At 38.9% G+C, this 16,760-nt stretch overlaps 1 protein-coding gene across 2 annotated transcripts in view; it reads right to left on the minus strand.

The window, feature by feature from the left end:
* SCARB2 (scavenger receptor class B member 2) overlaps window positions 1-16,760 on the minus strand; it is a 76,857-nt gene that overhangs the window by 3,694 nt on the left and 56,403 nt on the right. Inside the window, exons 8-11 of one of the 2 annotated variants that reach the window (XM_026509933.4) lie at window positions 7,853-7,971; window positions 6,346-6,419; window positions 3,724-3,775; window positions 571-729 (exon numbers count right to left, since the gene is read on the minus strand). In XM_026509933.4, the coding sequence (XP_026365718.1) occupies window positions 571-729; window positions 3,724-3,775; window positions 6,346-6,419; window positions 7,853-7,971 (404 nt within the window). The remainder of the gene's footprint in view (window positions 1-570; window positions 730-3,723; window positions 3,776-6,345; window positions 6,420-7,852; window positions 7,972-16,760) is intronic. The other variant, XM_044388165.3, reaches the window with a different exon arrangement.

Raw genomic sequence — 16,760 nt, forward strand, 5'->3', positions numbered from 1 at the left:
TCTGTAATCTTTGAACAGTTTCATCACATAACTAACGCTTATTGAGCTCCTACGAAATGCTAACACTGGGCCGAATGCTTTCTGTTTACTATATCCTCTAATCCTCACAAAAAACTCTTAAAGCGGCCTCTCTCACTATCCCACTTTACAGATGAAGAACTGAGGCACATTTTCCAGTGCCACACAGCCAGTAAGTGGCAGAACCGGGATTTGAACTTAGGTAGTGTGACACCAAAGCCCAGAGGTTCAACTGTTAAACATTCTTCCTCTCCTTTCGGGCTATTTTCAGAAACATTAAGCTTACTCCCAGGGATTCCATGCCCGCCAAGACAGCCCCAAGTCCCGGACAATACCGCTGTATCATTCCTCCCTCTTTGACACACTGCCCTTGCTTCTCATTTGGTTTAGTAGTAATATAACCATGAAATCACTGTGCCCAGCATAAAACCTCAGAATCCACCCTGAGGATTCTGGGTGATGGAGCCAGTTGACAGCCTTTCCATGAAGCACAGTTGACCTCCTCAGGTAAAGTTACCCAATAAGAGAGCGGCTCCTTCAGCCACTGCTCACCTCATCCATGGATCCCTGTCCTCTACATGCAAGCCAGGTGAAGATCAAGCCAAAGAGCACGCCCAGCGCCATGACAATATAGGGTATGTTGGTGATGATCGAAGTAGTGTTAATCACAGACTTCAGTCGACTTGCAGTCTCTTTATCAATGAGAACACTCTGGAAGGCAAGAAAATAGTACTCCCCTGATTACTAAATATTCAGGGTGTAGAGTTTTTTGCTGTATCTTTCCTCCAAAACATTAAACACAATTGGGTAAGTCTTCCCATTAGCAGACCAGAGATACCGAAAATCCCTTTATAAATTTGAGTGACCAGACGGGGCATTTATTCATTAACATCTTATTTTTTTCCCCTGAAAACATGTCTTCCTTTCAAACTGGGTTGTAAGTAGGAGGGAAAAAGTATTAAAAAATAATGAGATAATACCATCTTTTGTACCAGACAACTCCAACTCATCCTTTAATATCCAACTCGGCGTAACTTCCATCCGGAAGTTTTCTCTGGCCAGCTCAGGCCTGTTAAAGGTCCCTTTACTACGCTTCCATATCACTCCCTAAAATCCCCCATCACTGTGCAATCTGTGTTGTAACTGTATGTTTATCTGCAGGTCTCCTTGTGACTGTGAGGTTTCCAAAGGCAAGACTTGTATCTCAGTTACCTCAACATTAGGAATAGCACTCTGCACACAGTAGGTGCTGAATTAATGTCAGCTGATTGAATGAATGAAATATTCCAACAATGGTATGTGGAAAGTATAATTACTGGCTTCGTTAAATCTCTAGTAATCAAGACCAGAGGTCCCGGGGCCCTGGCTGGCTCAGTCAGTAGAGTGTGCGACTCTTGGTCTTTGGGTTGTGAGTTCGAGTCCCAAATTAGGTGTAGAGATTACTTAAAAACAAAATCTTAAATTAAAAAAAAAAAAAGTTTCTTAAAAAAAAAAATTCTCAAAAAGACCAGAGGTCTCAATAGAGGGTCCAAAGGAGTCTTGAGACTAACAAGAATTCCAGAGGGTATTGATAACCAAGAAAATGTTCTAGAATAACACTTTCTGGATGCAGAACAAAGATCTTATCTCCTTACATTGTAATGGGTGAGGTGTCTGGTGAGCTTAGTTTCATAAAAATTATGAGCAACAAATGGAACTTTGGGCTTAATTTAGGCTGACTCTGCACTAGACTGAGGCAGACGATGGGTTTCTAGGGCTGGTGCTTCCAATAACTGGCCAAGATCCATCAGTGTTAGAATCTCTTTCTCTGGAAAAAGGAGGTGGGAAAGCAGTCTCCAAGGTCACTTCAAGGTCTGATGTTTCCTTTTTCTAGAGTAAAATCAAGTTCATTCTAGGAGCCACCAAAAGCACAAGGTTTTCCTCCATAATTCCCCAGGCTCTATAGTCTTCAACAAAAAAAAAAAAAAAAGCAAAGCAAAGCCTGAGTTGGAGGGGACTTCAAATATGAACACAACTATGAACATAAGCTAGCAGAACAGGGTCCTTCCCCATTTTCAAAAAGCCCTGCTTTCGTGTCCTTCTCCACAAACAACAGCAATGATGACCCAGGAGCAACTGCAAATAGATCCTATAAATTGGTAAATATTGCCTACATTTTTCCTATGAAATAATAAAAGCCTTGTCTTAGAATTGTAATCACAAACCCTTCAAAAGTTTATGAATGTGGCTACCAAAGTAACGCCAAATGAAAAAAAAGAAGGTTATAAAACTGTATCTATGGAATGGTCTCAACTACCTAATATCAAAACCAGAGAAATACTAAGAGGCAACACAAGCAGATGGCAGCTGTACTTGTCTCTGAGGGACAGCTTATCAATGATTTGCTTTTTAAGTATTTAAAAAAATTAACAGGTATAATTGACATAAACGGATTAGTTTCGGGTGTACAATGATTCAATATTTGTATGGTGATTCACTTTTAAAATATCTATTTTTAGTTTTCTAAGAGCTCTATGAACAGCACCGTGTTAGTTTTACAAAGTGTAAGACATTCATTATTTTTTACAAAATTATTATTGGAAACAATTTAACAACACACTGTTGAGTAAAATAAAGCAAGTTGAGAACAATGTCATTCTGGCCCAAATTTTGTGAAAGTTAAATTTTCCTTTTTCTTGCCGATCCCTGTTACTGAATTTTCTACACAGAACAAGGTTTTTTTGTTTTTGTTGTTTTTGTTTTTGTTTTTTGGGAACAGAGAAAAACAAGAAAAACTTTTTAAAAATGCTCCTGTTAACAAGAGAAGCAAGCCAGTCAAGAATTAATTGGAGAGGGAAACCCCCCCCACATGTTCCTCCTCAAAACTGGGTGGAAGAAAGAGGGAAATTGAGGAGACTTATACAGTAAACATATGTGACTCAGAAAAGAATTTATCACAGGTGTCTTAAATAGCAGGAGTTTTCTGAGCTTTCCCAAAATGTTCTTATTTGCAAAACTTTTATACCTAACATTTAGGGATACAATTTCTGTGGGTACAATGTGAAAGAAAGAAGTATTTCGTTAGGGAAATTCTTTTTGTTTGAACTACGACAGGATCTGTGTCCTATAATTCATGATATATGTTTGTTTACCAGAAAGTAAAAAAACCCTCTATGGTATGATAACAGATAAGGCAAGCGTATATCACTAAAATTAATGAGAATGAATCACATGTTATTCAGTCATTTCTTTAACCACCTGACACAAAACTTTCATGTAATGTTGCCAATCATTCTAATTTGACCCTCTTTTCCTCCTGCTCAACGACATGAATGATAAACTGGCAGAGTTTCAAGATGGAGGCGATGCAAAGAAAGGTTTAACTGGACATCTGAGTCTTGGTATTTATTCTGCTTCAACAGTGTCTGACATTGCTTCATTCACCTTTGCATTTTGTTTCTTACATAACCAGCTTCCCAGAAAGAGAGTTTCAACCAAAATATGTTCTTGAGAAAGGAAATTATTTTGTCATTTTCAAATCTCAAACACAGACAGCTTCATGTAAACATATAAACAGAAAATTTCTGAGGAGAAACAGGTTTTTAAAAATCACCTTTCCCCCTTTCTCCCATCTTAAATGACATAGCTACCCTAGTAGACATCATAATGAAAGTTTCCCAAGCTTTCCCAAGTAAAATAGACCTGTGGCTCCCTCCCAGGACTTACCTCATTGATATACATCACTGGGAAAACCATGGTTCTAATGTTCCCCGTTTCACTATAAAGACAAAAGGGGACAAATCACAACCACAATGAGATACCACTTCATACCTGTTAGAATGGCTAGTATCAAAAGGCAGAAAGTAGTGAGTGTTGGTGAGGATGTGGATGAAAGTGAATCCTTGTGCCCTGTTGGTGGGAAGGTAAATTGGTGCAGCCACTGTGGAAAACAGTATGGAGGTTCCTCAAAAAATTACAAACAGAACCACCATATGATGTCGCATTTCCACTGCTGGGTATTTAGCCAAAGAAAACAAAAACACTAATTCGAAAAGATATACACACCCCTATGTGCATTGCAGTATTCTTCCAGTCACCAAGATATGGAAACAACCAAAGTGTCCATCAATGGATGAATAAAGAAAGAAAACATGGTATATATGCACACTGGAATACTATGTAGCCATAAAGAAGAACGCAATCTTACTATTTGTGACATGAATGGCCCCTGAGGGTGCTACACTAAGTGAATCAGACACAGAAAGACAAATACTGTATACTCTCCCTCATATGTGGAATCTAAAGCAAACACACGAAACAAACAAACAAACAAACTAAACAATCTCAGAGACACAGTGAACAGACTGGTGGTTGCCAGAGCCGGGGGTTGGGGGGTGGACAAAATGGGTGGAGGGAGTCAAAGGGTACAAATTTCCAGTTATAAAACAAGTAAGTCTTAGGGATGTAATGTACAGCATGGCAACTATAGTAAATAATACTGAAATGCACAGTTGAAAGTTGCTAAGAGAGGAGATCTGAAAAGTTCTCATCACAAGGAAAAAAAAGCTGTACCTAGTGCAATGATGGATAACTAGACTTACTGTGCTGATCCTTTTCCAATATATATAAATACTGAATCATTATATTGTATACCTGAAACTAATATAATGTTGTATGTCAATCATATCTCAATAAAAAAACACAATATATGAGATTATTTTATAGACACTCTCATTATGACAGCACACTGGCCTGGAGAGATGAGCTGTGTGAGCAGGGGAAGGGGAAGAGGGGGAGGGAGAAGGACAAGCAAACTCCCCACTGAACGTGGAGCCTGATGCAGGGCTGGATCCCACAACCCTGAGATCAAGACCTGAGGCAAAATCAAGAGTCGGATGCTTAACCATCTGAGCCACCCAAGTGCCCCCTGGAGAGATAAGTTTATATGAAACTTCCAGCACACTTATTTCATTAAGTTACCCAGAACTTATAAAGACTTCTTAGTTATCTTTGCAAACACTTATCAATCAGAAGTTAGATTCCAATCTGTCAGTCTAACAATTCCAAGGTTTATGAAAACATAAGATGCTGAAAGCAAATTCAAAATGATTACTATTCTCTTGAGTTATCGGAAGGATGGCCACAGCGAGCAGAACAATGCTGCCACTACTCAGTATGTTTTTTTTTAAGTCGGCTCCATGCCTAGCATGGAGCCCAACACAGGGCTTGAACTCACAACCCTGAGGTCAAGACCTGAGCCAAAATCAAGAGTTCGATGCTTAATTGACTGAGCCACCAGGCGCCCCTCCTCAGAATGTTTTATGACCGGCCACTAAGTATTGTCTTCACTAGAGCCCAGAGCACGTTACCAAGAACCAGCTCTGCACCTGGTATTTGCGGGACACTATCTCATTTACTTCTCACACTAGTCTCATGCAGTAGGTAACACTGTCCCAGGTGTAAGACATGGAAATTATGCTCAGAGTCATTTGCCCAGGATCAACGTGAGGAAAAGGTGGAGCCAAGATTGTAATTTCATTTTGATTCTAAGGCTCTAGGTCTTAACTACTGATTTATACTGCCTCAGGAATGTACACAGGGGTGGCAGAATGCATTCTTACAAACCACATTTACTTTCTAGAAAGATCCATGACATGTGGGGTTAAATCTGCAAATTTGATGGGGAAGCCAAGTGTTTAGATAGATAGATAGATAGATAGATAGAAAGAGTAGATATATGATATTATATATAGTGTTGCAACTTGTTTTTTCATTAAGTCATAAACATTTTCTCATATCCAAAAAATTCCGATTGAGAAGTCTGAGCAGAAGATTATACTTAGTTATCCTAATTAAGCGGTGGTTTTTAGATGGAGTGTGGGGAGGAGAGGCTGGACTCAGAAGCCTACTGACCAACTGGGGGCCTGTGGCTGGCCCTAGGTGGGAGCAGTGGGAAGACAGAAAGGGAGGCGACCAGAGTCCTGGCAAGGACAACGCTGCATGGAGTGGGGAGGCGCAAATTCTGTAGCCCTACATCACCTCTCTGTGCCTTAGTTTCCTCATCTGTAAAATGGGGCTAACACAGCGTAACTGTGAGGAATAAATGAGTTCCCATATGTAAAATACTTAGAACAATGTGTGATCCATGGAAAGCAGGCTATACATGTTTGGTTAGATAAAATAAGTAAATTCCAAGACCAAGACAGCCTATGCGAATGCTGATTATGCCTCATCCCTGAAGACAGGAGTGAGCAGACTTAGAAAGTGGGCTGTCTCCTGACATCAACCACACCAGAAAGTCAATGCCACAAACCACCCGCTGCCTCTGATGAAAGAAGTAAAACTTACGCAAAGTCGTCTAACTTCTTGACATAAACGTTGATCTGGAACCTCTTGGCGGCTCTGAGAATAACTCCAGTCAACTGCAAATCAGAGAAGCGGAAAGAAAACATCAGAGAAGCAAATAAAACCACAGAGTTTTTCTCAATAGAGCACCATTTCTGTGTGGTGCTCACAAGCAGGGTGGCCGCTGCCATGTTTGAGAGGAAGGGTGGGACGAGGGAACGCTGACCCCAGCACAGAATGAGAGCTGCGGATGGGGTCAGGTGCTTGGTAGACCAATGTTTCTCAAACTTTACTATGCATGTGAGCTCTTGGGGACTTTGTGAATATGCAGATTATGATTCAGCAGGTCTGGAGTGAAGCCTGACACTGGGTATTTCTACAAGTACCCAGGATGCTGCCACCTTGGATAGCGAAGCCCTAGGGGACCCTGGCAGGAGGGAGCTCTGAGCCAGAGAGTGGTCCCCAGGATGGTCAGGCCCCCCCACAAAGTCGGGAAAGCAGCAGCCACTGCCTGCTCCCCGTGGCCGCTTCGTTTCTGCACTGAGGTTAAGGGACTGCACCCAGCCCGCGGGGACAAGCACCTGCCCACAGTTCCGCTGAGGAAGAGGAACTGACTGAAGGTTAAGAGAGAAAAAGGGGGAAAGAAACACCTGATCTCTTCCACAAAAAGATAAGACCATTGATTTCTCAGAGACAAAAGTGAAATGTCCGTAAATTGCTGTGCTAAAAGACTGTTCTTGCTTTTTCTTTATTGCTCTACGTGTTCAAAATTTCCAGAATGAAGATATCTGACCTTTAACTCGGTTCCTACAGTGAGCGGCTCTCACATTGTCAAATGCTATTCCCCTCCTTTAACGTGGTTTTAGTTTATCTCCTCTTTGAAAACAGGATTAAAGTATTTATTAATTAAATTAATAATAAATTAAAAGTTAATATACCATAAATTAATAATACCATAAAATTAATTATAAATTAATAATACCATAAAATAAACTCTTAAAAGTGCCTGTAGAATGAGGCTTTTAAATTAATAATACCATAAAATAAACTCTTAAAAGTGCCTGTAGAACGAGGCTTACCAAAAGAAACTGAAGATAATATTTATATTTAAATTCCAACCAAAACATTCCCGGCAGTAAGCAAAAGAATGTATGTCTTTAACCTTGCTGATCTGTCTGCCAGCAGGAGATGTATATATGTTCAAGTCCAAGGCTGGCAATGGAACACTGACCATGTTACATGGGTCCAATCTCAGTTGTTCCAGTGATGCAATGTTTACAGGTATTTTTTTGTTAAAGCAGGTTTGCTGCTATTTCTGCATGTTAGAGCCACACAGTTCAGCCCGTTAGGCCATGAGAGCAGGTATCACATGCACTGAGCTGAGTCTTCTGCACTTGAGTATGTATATGAAAGGAAGACAGTAATATTAACAGTGCTCAGAACTAAACCGATAAACATTGTGTAGGCAGAATAAAATACATGCTTTTACCAGGAAGATGTGTGTACTCACAGGATTAATGTCCACAAATGTCTCATGATAGTCCTTATTTGGGTGCATGCCATCTATGGCAGAAACGAACTTCTCATCCGCTTGGTAGAAGTGTGGGAAAGATATAATAATAGGTGCACCTGCATTTTAAGGAAAACAGAAATGAATGATGTGGTTCTTGCAAGTCCAAGATGAATATTAAGTTTCTGCCCACAAACCTGGCTCCTACGGAGGGGGAAATTCTATACGTAAGTAAACTTGGATGGGGGAGAGGGGCAGGCTAAAATTCCATTCGACACCTCCTAGTTTGGGATTTTTACTTCATTTTCTGACATCTCATTTACCCTAATATTATTTTATTCCACCATATATGTTGAGGTCATGGCTAAATTATATATTCTTCAGTATTTACTGCACCTATGAAATATAAAGGTTTACACACATTATTTTAATTAACTTTCCCAATAGCCCTATTTTTTTTAAAGATTTTATTTATTTATTTGAGAGAGAGAGTGAGACAGCCAGCGAGAGAGGGAACACAAGCAGGGGGAGTGGGAGAGGAAGAAGCAGGATCCCAGCGGGGGAGCCTGATGTGGGGCTCGATCCCAGAACGCCGGGATCACGCCCTGAGCCAAAGGCAGACTTAACAACTGAGCCACCCAGGCGCCCCATCCCAGTAGCCCTATTAAGTTAAAACTATTAACTTCATTTTGCATTTGAGGAAAGTGAAGTTCAGAGGAGTTAAAAAAAACTGACCCAGGGAAATCCAGGTGTCAGGTGACGAAGGCAGAATTCCAATTGAATGAGAGATGTCTCATCCGAAAGCACTTGTTTCAATGGCAAATCTCTATTCAGTAAAAGGACTTTTTTTTTTTTTGCCTTCTTTTCTGTTTTTCTGTTTTTCTTGGTTTACCTAAGATAGGCGTTCTTCTCCTGACTATGTTGATATAGAATTTTTTAAGACTTTGCCTGGTCATGCTATCTGACCAGCCTTTGACTAGATCAAGGTCTGCCCACATGATCTGGGTTTTTTTTTTCTTCTATTTTCTTCCATATTCATTTTAAGAATCAAATACAGAATGTCCATAATAGCCAAACCAATCTACAGAATCAATGCAACCCCTATCAAAATGCCAACAGTATTTTTCACAGAACTAGAACAAATAATCCTAAAATTTGTAAGAATCTGCAAAAGACCCTGAAGAGCCAAACCAATCTTGAGAAAGAAGAATAAAGCTGGAAGTTTCACAAATCCAGAGTTCAAGATATACTAAAAAGCTAAACAGTATGGTACTGGCATAAAAGCAGACACATAGATCAACAGAACAGAATAGAGAGCTGAGAAATAAACCAACATTTACATGGTCAATTAATCTATGACAAAGGAGGCAAGAACATTCAATGAGGAGAAAGGCAATCTCTTCAATAAATCATGTTGGGGAAACAGGCCAGCCACACGTAAAAAAATGAAACTGGACCACTTTCTTACGCCGTATACAAAAATAAACTCAAAACAGATTAAAGACCTAATTATGAGACCTGAAACCATAAGACTCCTAGAAAAAGCCCATAGGTAATAATCTCTTGGATATTGGCCTTAACAACATATTTATAGATATGTCTCCTGCGGCAAGGGAAACAAAAGCAAAAACAAACTATTGGGATTACACCAAAACAAAATCCTTTTGCACAGCAAAGAAAACCATCAACAAAAGAAAAAGGCAACCTACCAAATGGGAGAAGATATTTGCAAATAATATATCTGATAAGGGGTTAATATCCAAAATATATAAAGAACTTATACAACTCAACACTGAAAAAACAAATAATCTGTTGAAAAGGGGGGCAGAGGACCTGAATAGATACTTCTTCAAAGAAGACATCCAGTTGGCTAAGAGACACATGAAACAATACTCAACATCACTCATCATCAGAGAAATGCAAACCAAAACAACAAGGAGATACCACCTCACACCTGTTGTTATAGCTAGTATCAAAAAGACAAGATCATAATAACAAATACTGAAGAGAATGTGGAGGAAAAGTAACCCTTGTGTACTGTTGGTGGGAATGTAAATTGGTATCACCACTGTGGAAAATAGTGTAGAGTTTCTTCCAAAAATTAAGATAGAAATACCATGTGATCCGCTAATTCTATTACTGAATATTTACCCAAAGAGAATGAAAATACTAATTTGAAAAGAAATATGTACCCCTATGTTCACTGAAGGATTACTTACAATAGTGTCATCAATAGACAAATGGATAGAGAAGATGTGGTATCTACATACAATAGAATATTACTGAGGCATAAAGAAGAATGAGATCTTGCCATTTGTGACAACATGGATGGACCTAGAGGGTATTACACTAAGTGAGATAAGTCAGACAGAGAAGACAAGTACCATATAATTTCATTTATTTGTGGTATCTAAAAATCAAAACAAATGAACAAACAAAACAGAAACAGACTTATAAAGACGGAGAACAATGTGGTGGTTGCTAGAGGGCAGGTGAATGGGGGGGTTGGGTGAAATAGGTGGAGGGGATTAAGAGGTACAAACTTCCAGTTATAAAATAAATAAGTCACACAGACATGAATAGCACAGCATAGGGAATATAGTCAATAATTGTAATAATGTTATATGGTAACAGATGGTGACTACACTTATTGTGGTGAATGTTAATACATAGAATTGTCAAATCACTATGCTGTGCACCTGAGACTAATAAAACACTGGATGTCAAATATACTTTAATAAGATTGCTTTTTAAAAAGGAACAAATAGGGAAACAAGTTATTAAAAGAAACCTATTCTAGATTCTGCTATTGAAGAGGAGAGAGGGATCCAATAATTGCTGCCAGGGAAACATACATTAGGAGAAATTAGCTTATTGCCTAATATTAGATTTGCTTACATATCTACCAGCCATGCTCAAGATACATATCATCTGTCACATTCATGTGTTTTGTTTAGGAAGAAACTGTTCACGAAACAGTTTCACAAAGCCATAATTTCCTTCTTTGTGATCTACGTCATTTTTAAAATGTATTTTTTAATAATAATATTTTTTATTATATTATGTTAGTCACCATACAGTACATCCCTAGTTTTTGATGTAAAGTTCGATGATTCATTACTTGCGTATAACACCCAGTGCACCATGCAATACATGCCCTCCTTACTACCCATCACCAGCCTATCCCATTCCCCCCACTCCCCGAAGCCCTCAGTTTATTTCCCAGAGTCCACAGTCTCTCATGCTTCATTCCCCCTTCTGTTTACCGCCCCTTTCTTCTTCCCTTTCTTCTCCTACTGATCTTCCTACTTCTTATGTTCCATAAATGAGTGAAACCATATGATAATTGTCTTTTTCTGGATTTATTTGGAACTTAATAAGGGCCAGACACTGTCTTGAGTGTTTTATAAACATAATCTCTAACCTTCACATAACCTTCCAAGGAAGTGATCATCACGCCCATTTTACAGATGAGAAAACTGAGGTCTACCTCCTTAATCAACTTGGCTCATGTGTTAACAAACAGAATATGAATCAAACCCAAATCTACCCAACTCCAGAGCACACACGCATCCCACTATCCAAAATGTTCTCTGGGGAAATTCAAAACACTTAAGGATAATTCCAGAGAGTTGAACTTTTCAGCCCACATCTGGGATTACATAAGAGGCAAGAGGAAAAGGACTGTAGCAAGAGGTTGAGTTGCCAAATAGATTCTTTGTTGATTCTGACACCAACTTCTTGAGGAAGCAGAATGTTAACAAAACAATGAGAAAAAAATATGTCCACATTTGTGCGTTGAGCCAGAGGCACCTGGACTGAGTGGGCCGGGCACTATTTCAAAACCATTCATTAAGAAAGCAAGAGAGGTCAGAAGCAGGCACTTGTTCCCCATTTACCGCTGGTCTTGTCTCCAGGGAGAGGTGCCATGTCCCCTGGTACAGTGGTTCCCAAATGGTAGGCACCATCTTCATGAGAATCACCTGGAGCTCATGTTAAAAATACAGGTTCTGGGACCTTAGTATGTGGGTCCTGGGACATATATTTTTAATGACTCTCCAGATAACTGCCATGCAGGGCCAGGTTCAGGAGCCAAGCCCTAGCAGAGAAGGAATAGGGAGGTATACTGCTGACAGCAGACTTACCCCAAAAGGAGATTTTTTTCAAGCAAATTAGATGAGAGGGCAAAAGTTAGCACATTACTTTATTCAGGAAGTAAAGACAACTTTATTCAGGAAAGAGGGGTTACAAAATTTCTCAAAAGAAACGTTAAAGAGGAATTGTAGCTTAAGAAGAATCACAGCACGGACAGAAGACCCTATGTTCTAGCAGGGATTTGCTCAGAGATAGGAATTTTATAAAAATCATTTTCCCTCTCTGAGCCCTGCTTTCCATGATTATAAAAAGAGGCCTCGGGATGCCTATCTAGTAAGAACACTGTGAATAATTATGCAACATATGATCGTTAAAGTTAGTTCCGAAGATGAAGAAAATGCTTGTTAGTTGTACCACCGATAATTCTGCCTCATTCATGGAAAGGCGCAGAGTAGCTCAGACATTGAGAGACACTGGGAAATTTGCAGTCAGGGTATAAAACTAACTCTGTTTTGAAATCATCATAAATTCCTTTTTTAAGATTTCATTTGTTCATTTGAGAGAGAGAGCACGAGTGGGGGAAGGGCAGAGGGAGAGGGAGAAGCAGACTCCCGGCTGAACAGGGACCCTAATGGGGCTCAATCCCAGGACCCTGGAATCATGACCCGAGTCAAAGGCAGATGCTTAACCGACTGAGCCACCCAGGCACCCCTGAAATCATCATAAATTTTTAACAAGATAGGTACTTTCTCATTACCAAGTCCCCCACTTTCTCTTTTAGCATTGTTACGAATGTGAACTCAGTTAATGCTTTACACATATTAACTAAATGTATATATGTAAACCACTTAGAATAATGACTAGCTGAACAATGACTACTGTAAGTGCTGGGTAAACGTGAACTATTTTTAATTTTAAGGCTTCTAAACTACAACCCAGAAAGAACACAACATGACGTTCTAGGAATAAGAAGCATTACACAAGAGAAAGAAGAAAGGAAAAGAGGACATACAAAACTGCCAGAAAACAATGAACAAAATGGCAGTAAGTCTATACTTATCAATAATTATTTATTTATATTTTAAAGATTTATTTATTTATTCTAGAGAGAGAGTAGGGGGGCAGGGCAGAAGGAGAGAGAAACCCTAAACAGGCTCTGTGCCCAGCACAGAGAGGCCCAACCTCATGACCCTGAAACCAAGAGTCCATGCTAAAAGAACTGCACCACCCGGGTGGCCCTCAATGACTTTAAATGTAAATGGCCTAAACTCTCCAATCAAAAGACAGAGTGGCCAAATGGATAAAAATATAAGAACCACCCATATGCTGCCTAAAGAGATTCACTTCACATGCAAAGACACACACAGACCGAAAGTAAACGGAGGGGAAAACGTTCCATGTAATTGGAGATCAAAAGACAGCTGGGGTAGCTATAGTTACATCAGACAAAATAGACCTTAAAACAAAGACTGTAGGGACACCTGGGTGGCTCAGTCAGTTAAGCGTCTGCCATCGGCTCAGGTTGTGATCTCAGGGTCCTGGGATCGAGCCCCACGTTGGGCTCCCTGCTCAGCAGGAGCCTGCTTCTCCCTCTCCTCCCCGCTTGTGCTCTCTCTTGCTATCTCTGTCACTATCTGTCTCTCTCTCAAATAAATAAAATCTTTTTTAAAAACCCACAAAGACTGTAATAAGAGACAAAGAAGAACATTATATAATGACAAAAGAATCAATCCAACAAGAGGATATAACATTTGTAAAAATGTATGCACCCAAAATAGGGGCACCTAAATATATAAAGAAAATATAAACAGATCTAAAAGGAGAAATAGATAGCAAAACAATAATTTTAATACTCCACTTACACCAACAGATAGATCATCCAGACAGAAAATCAAAAAGGAAACACTGGTCTTAAATGACACATCAGATGAGATGACCTTAGACAGATAAAGAACATTCTATATAAAAGCAGCAGAATACACCTTCTCCTCGAGTGCACATGAAACATTTTCCAGGACAGATTATATGTTAGGCCACAAGTCTTAAAAATTTAAAAAGACTGACATCATGTCAATCATTTTTTTCTACACACAATGGTATAAAACTAGAAATCAATTATAGAAAGAAAACTGGAAAATTGACAAGTATGTGGAAACTATACAACATGCTCCTGAGCAACCAATGAGTCAAAAAAGAAATCAAAGGAGAAATCAAAAAACACCTCAAGACGAATGAAAATGAAAATACAACATATCAAAACTTATGGAATGTAGCAAAAGGAATTCTAAGGCAGAAATTCATGGCAATAAATACCTATCTCAAGAAACATGAAATTCTCAAATAACCTAAGTTTACACTTTAAGGAACTAGAAAAAGAAGAAAAAATGAAGCCCAAAGTTAGAAGAAGCAGTGAATAATAAATATCAGAGGCAGGGGCGCCTGGGTGGTGCAGTCGTTAAGCGTCTGCCTTCAGCACAGGGCGTGATCCCGGTGTTCTGGGATCGAGCCCCACATCAGGCTCCTCAGCTAGGAGCCTGCTTCTTCCTCTCCCACTCCCCCTGCTTGTGTTCCCTCTCTCGCTGGCTGTCTCTCTCTCTCAAATAAATAAATAAAATCTTTAAAAAAAAATAAAGATCAGAGTGGAAACAAATGAAATAGAGAACTAAAAAGATAATAGGAAAGATCAGTGAAGCTAAGAGCTGGTTCTTTGAAAAGATAAAATTGACAAACCCTTGCTAAAGACTCCTCAAGAAAAAAGACAGCTCAAATCAATAAACAGAAATGAAAGAAGTGATATTACAACTAATACCACAGAAATACAAAGGATCATGAGAGACTACCATGAACAAGTATACGCCGACAAACAACCTAAAAGAAGTGGATAAATTCCTAGATACATAACCTTCCCAGACTGAATCATGAAGGAATAGAAAATCTGAATCGATCAATTATTAGTAAGGAGATGGAGTTAGTAACCAAAAACTTCCTACGAAACAAAAGTCCGGGATCAGATGGCTTCACTGGTGAATTCTACCAAACACTCAAAGAAGAGTTAATACTAATCCTTCAAAGTATTCCAAAACATAGAAGGGCAGGGAACATCTCCAAACTCATTTTTATGAGGACTGCATGAGCCTGATGCCAAAACCAGACAACGACACCACAAGAAAAGAAAATTATAGGCCAATATCCCTTATGAACATAAATGCAAAAATCTTCAACAAAATATTAGCAAACTGAATTCAACAATACATTACAAGGATGATACGCCATAATGAAGTGGGATTTACTTCAGGAGTGCAAGGATGATTCAACGTTGTAAATCTATCAACATGATACACCACATTAACAAAGCGAAGGATAAAAATCATATCATTTCAACAGATGCAGGAAAAAGCATGTGACAAAATTCAATATCCACTCTGATAAAAAATCATGATAAAGTAGGTATGGAGGGAATATCTCTCAACATAATAAATGTCATATATAACAAGCCCACAGCTAACATCATACTCAACAGTGAAAAGCTTAAAGCTTTTCCTCTAGAATCGGGAACAAGGGAAGGATACCTACCTTTGCCACTTTCATTCAACATAGTACTGGAAGTCCTAGCCAGAGTAATTAGGAAAGATAAAGAAATAAAAGGCATCCAATTGGTAAAGAAGAAGTAAAACTGTCACTATTAGCAGATGACATGATATCATATGCAGAAAACCCCAAAGACTACATCAAAAAACTGCCAGAACTAATAAATTCAGTAAAGTTGCAAGACAAAAAAAAAAAAAAAAAAAATCAATATATAAAAATCAGTTGTGTTACTATACACTAATAATGAATTCTCAGAGAAATTAAGAAAATAATCCCAGGGACGTCTGGGTGGCTCAGTCCGTTAAGCGCCTGCCTTCAGCTCAGGTCATGATCCCAGGGTCCTGGAACTGAGTCTTGCATCAGGCTCCTTGCTCAGCGGGGAGCCTGCTTCTTCCTCTGCCCCTCCCCCTGCTTATGCTCTCTCTCTCTCTGACAAATAAATAAATAAAATCTTTAAAAAAAGAGAGAGAGAGAATAATCCCAATCATAATAACCTCAAAAAGAATTTAAAAATACCTTGGAATAAATCTAAGCAAGGAGGTAAAAGACCTGTACACTGAAAATTTTAAGAGGAAAGAAATTTAAGAAGACACAAATAAATGGAAAAGATATTCTGTGCTCATGGATTAGAAAAATTAATATTGTTAAAATACCCATACTATCCAAAGCAATTTACAGATTCAATGCAATCGCTACCAAAATTCCAATGGCATTTTTCACCGAAATAGAATAAACAGCCCTAAAAATTGTGTGGAGCCACAAAAGATCCCCAAGTAGCCAAAGCAATCATAAGAAAGAAGAACAAAGCTGGAGGTATCACACTCTCTGATTTCAAGCTATATTACAAAGCTATAGCATGGTATTGGCATAAAATAGACACATACATCAATAGAAAAGAATAGAGAACCCAGAAATAAAACCCATGCACATTTAGTCAATTAATTTACGACAAAGGAGCAAAGAATATACAATGGAGAAAGAACAGAGTCTTCAATAAAAAGTATTGGGGAAACTGGACAGCCACACACAAAAGAATGAAACTGGACTGCTATCTTATACCATACAAAAAAATTCACTCAAAATGGATTAAAGACTTGAATATGAGACCTGAAACCATTAAACTCCTAGAAGAAAACATAGGCGGTAAGCTCCATGACATCGGTCTTAGTGATGGCTTTTTGGATCTGATTCCAAAAGCAAAGGCAACAAAAGTAAAAATAAGTGG

This window comes from Ursus arctos, unplaced genomic scaffold, assembly GCF_023065955.2.
Source record: "Ursus arctos isolate Adak ecotype North America unplaced genomic scaffold, UrsArc2.0 scaffold_9, whole genome shotgun sequence".
NCBI classification, from domain to species: Eukaryota; Metazoa; Chordata; class Mammalia; order Carnivora; family Ursidae; genus Ursus; species Ursus arctos.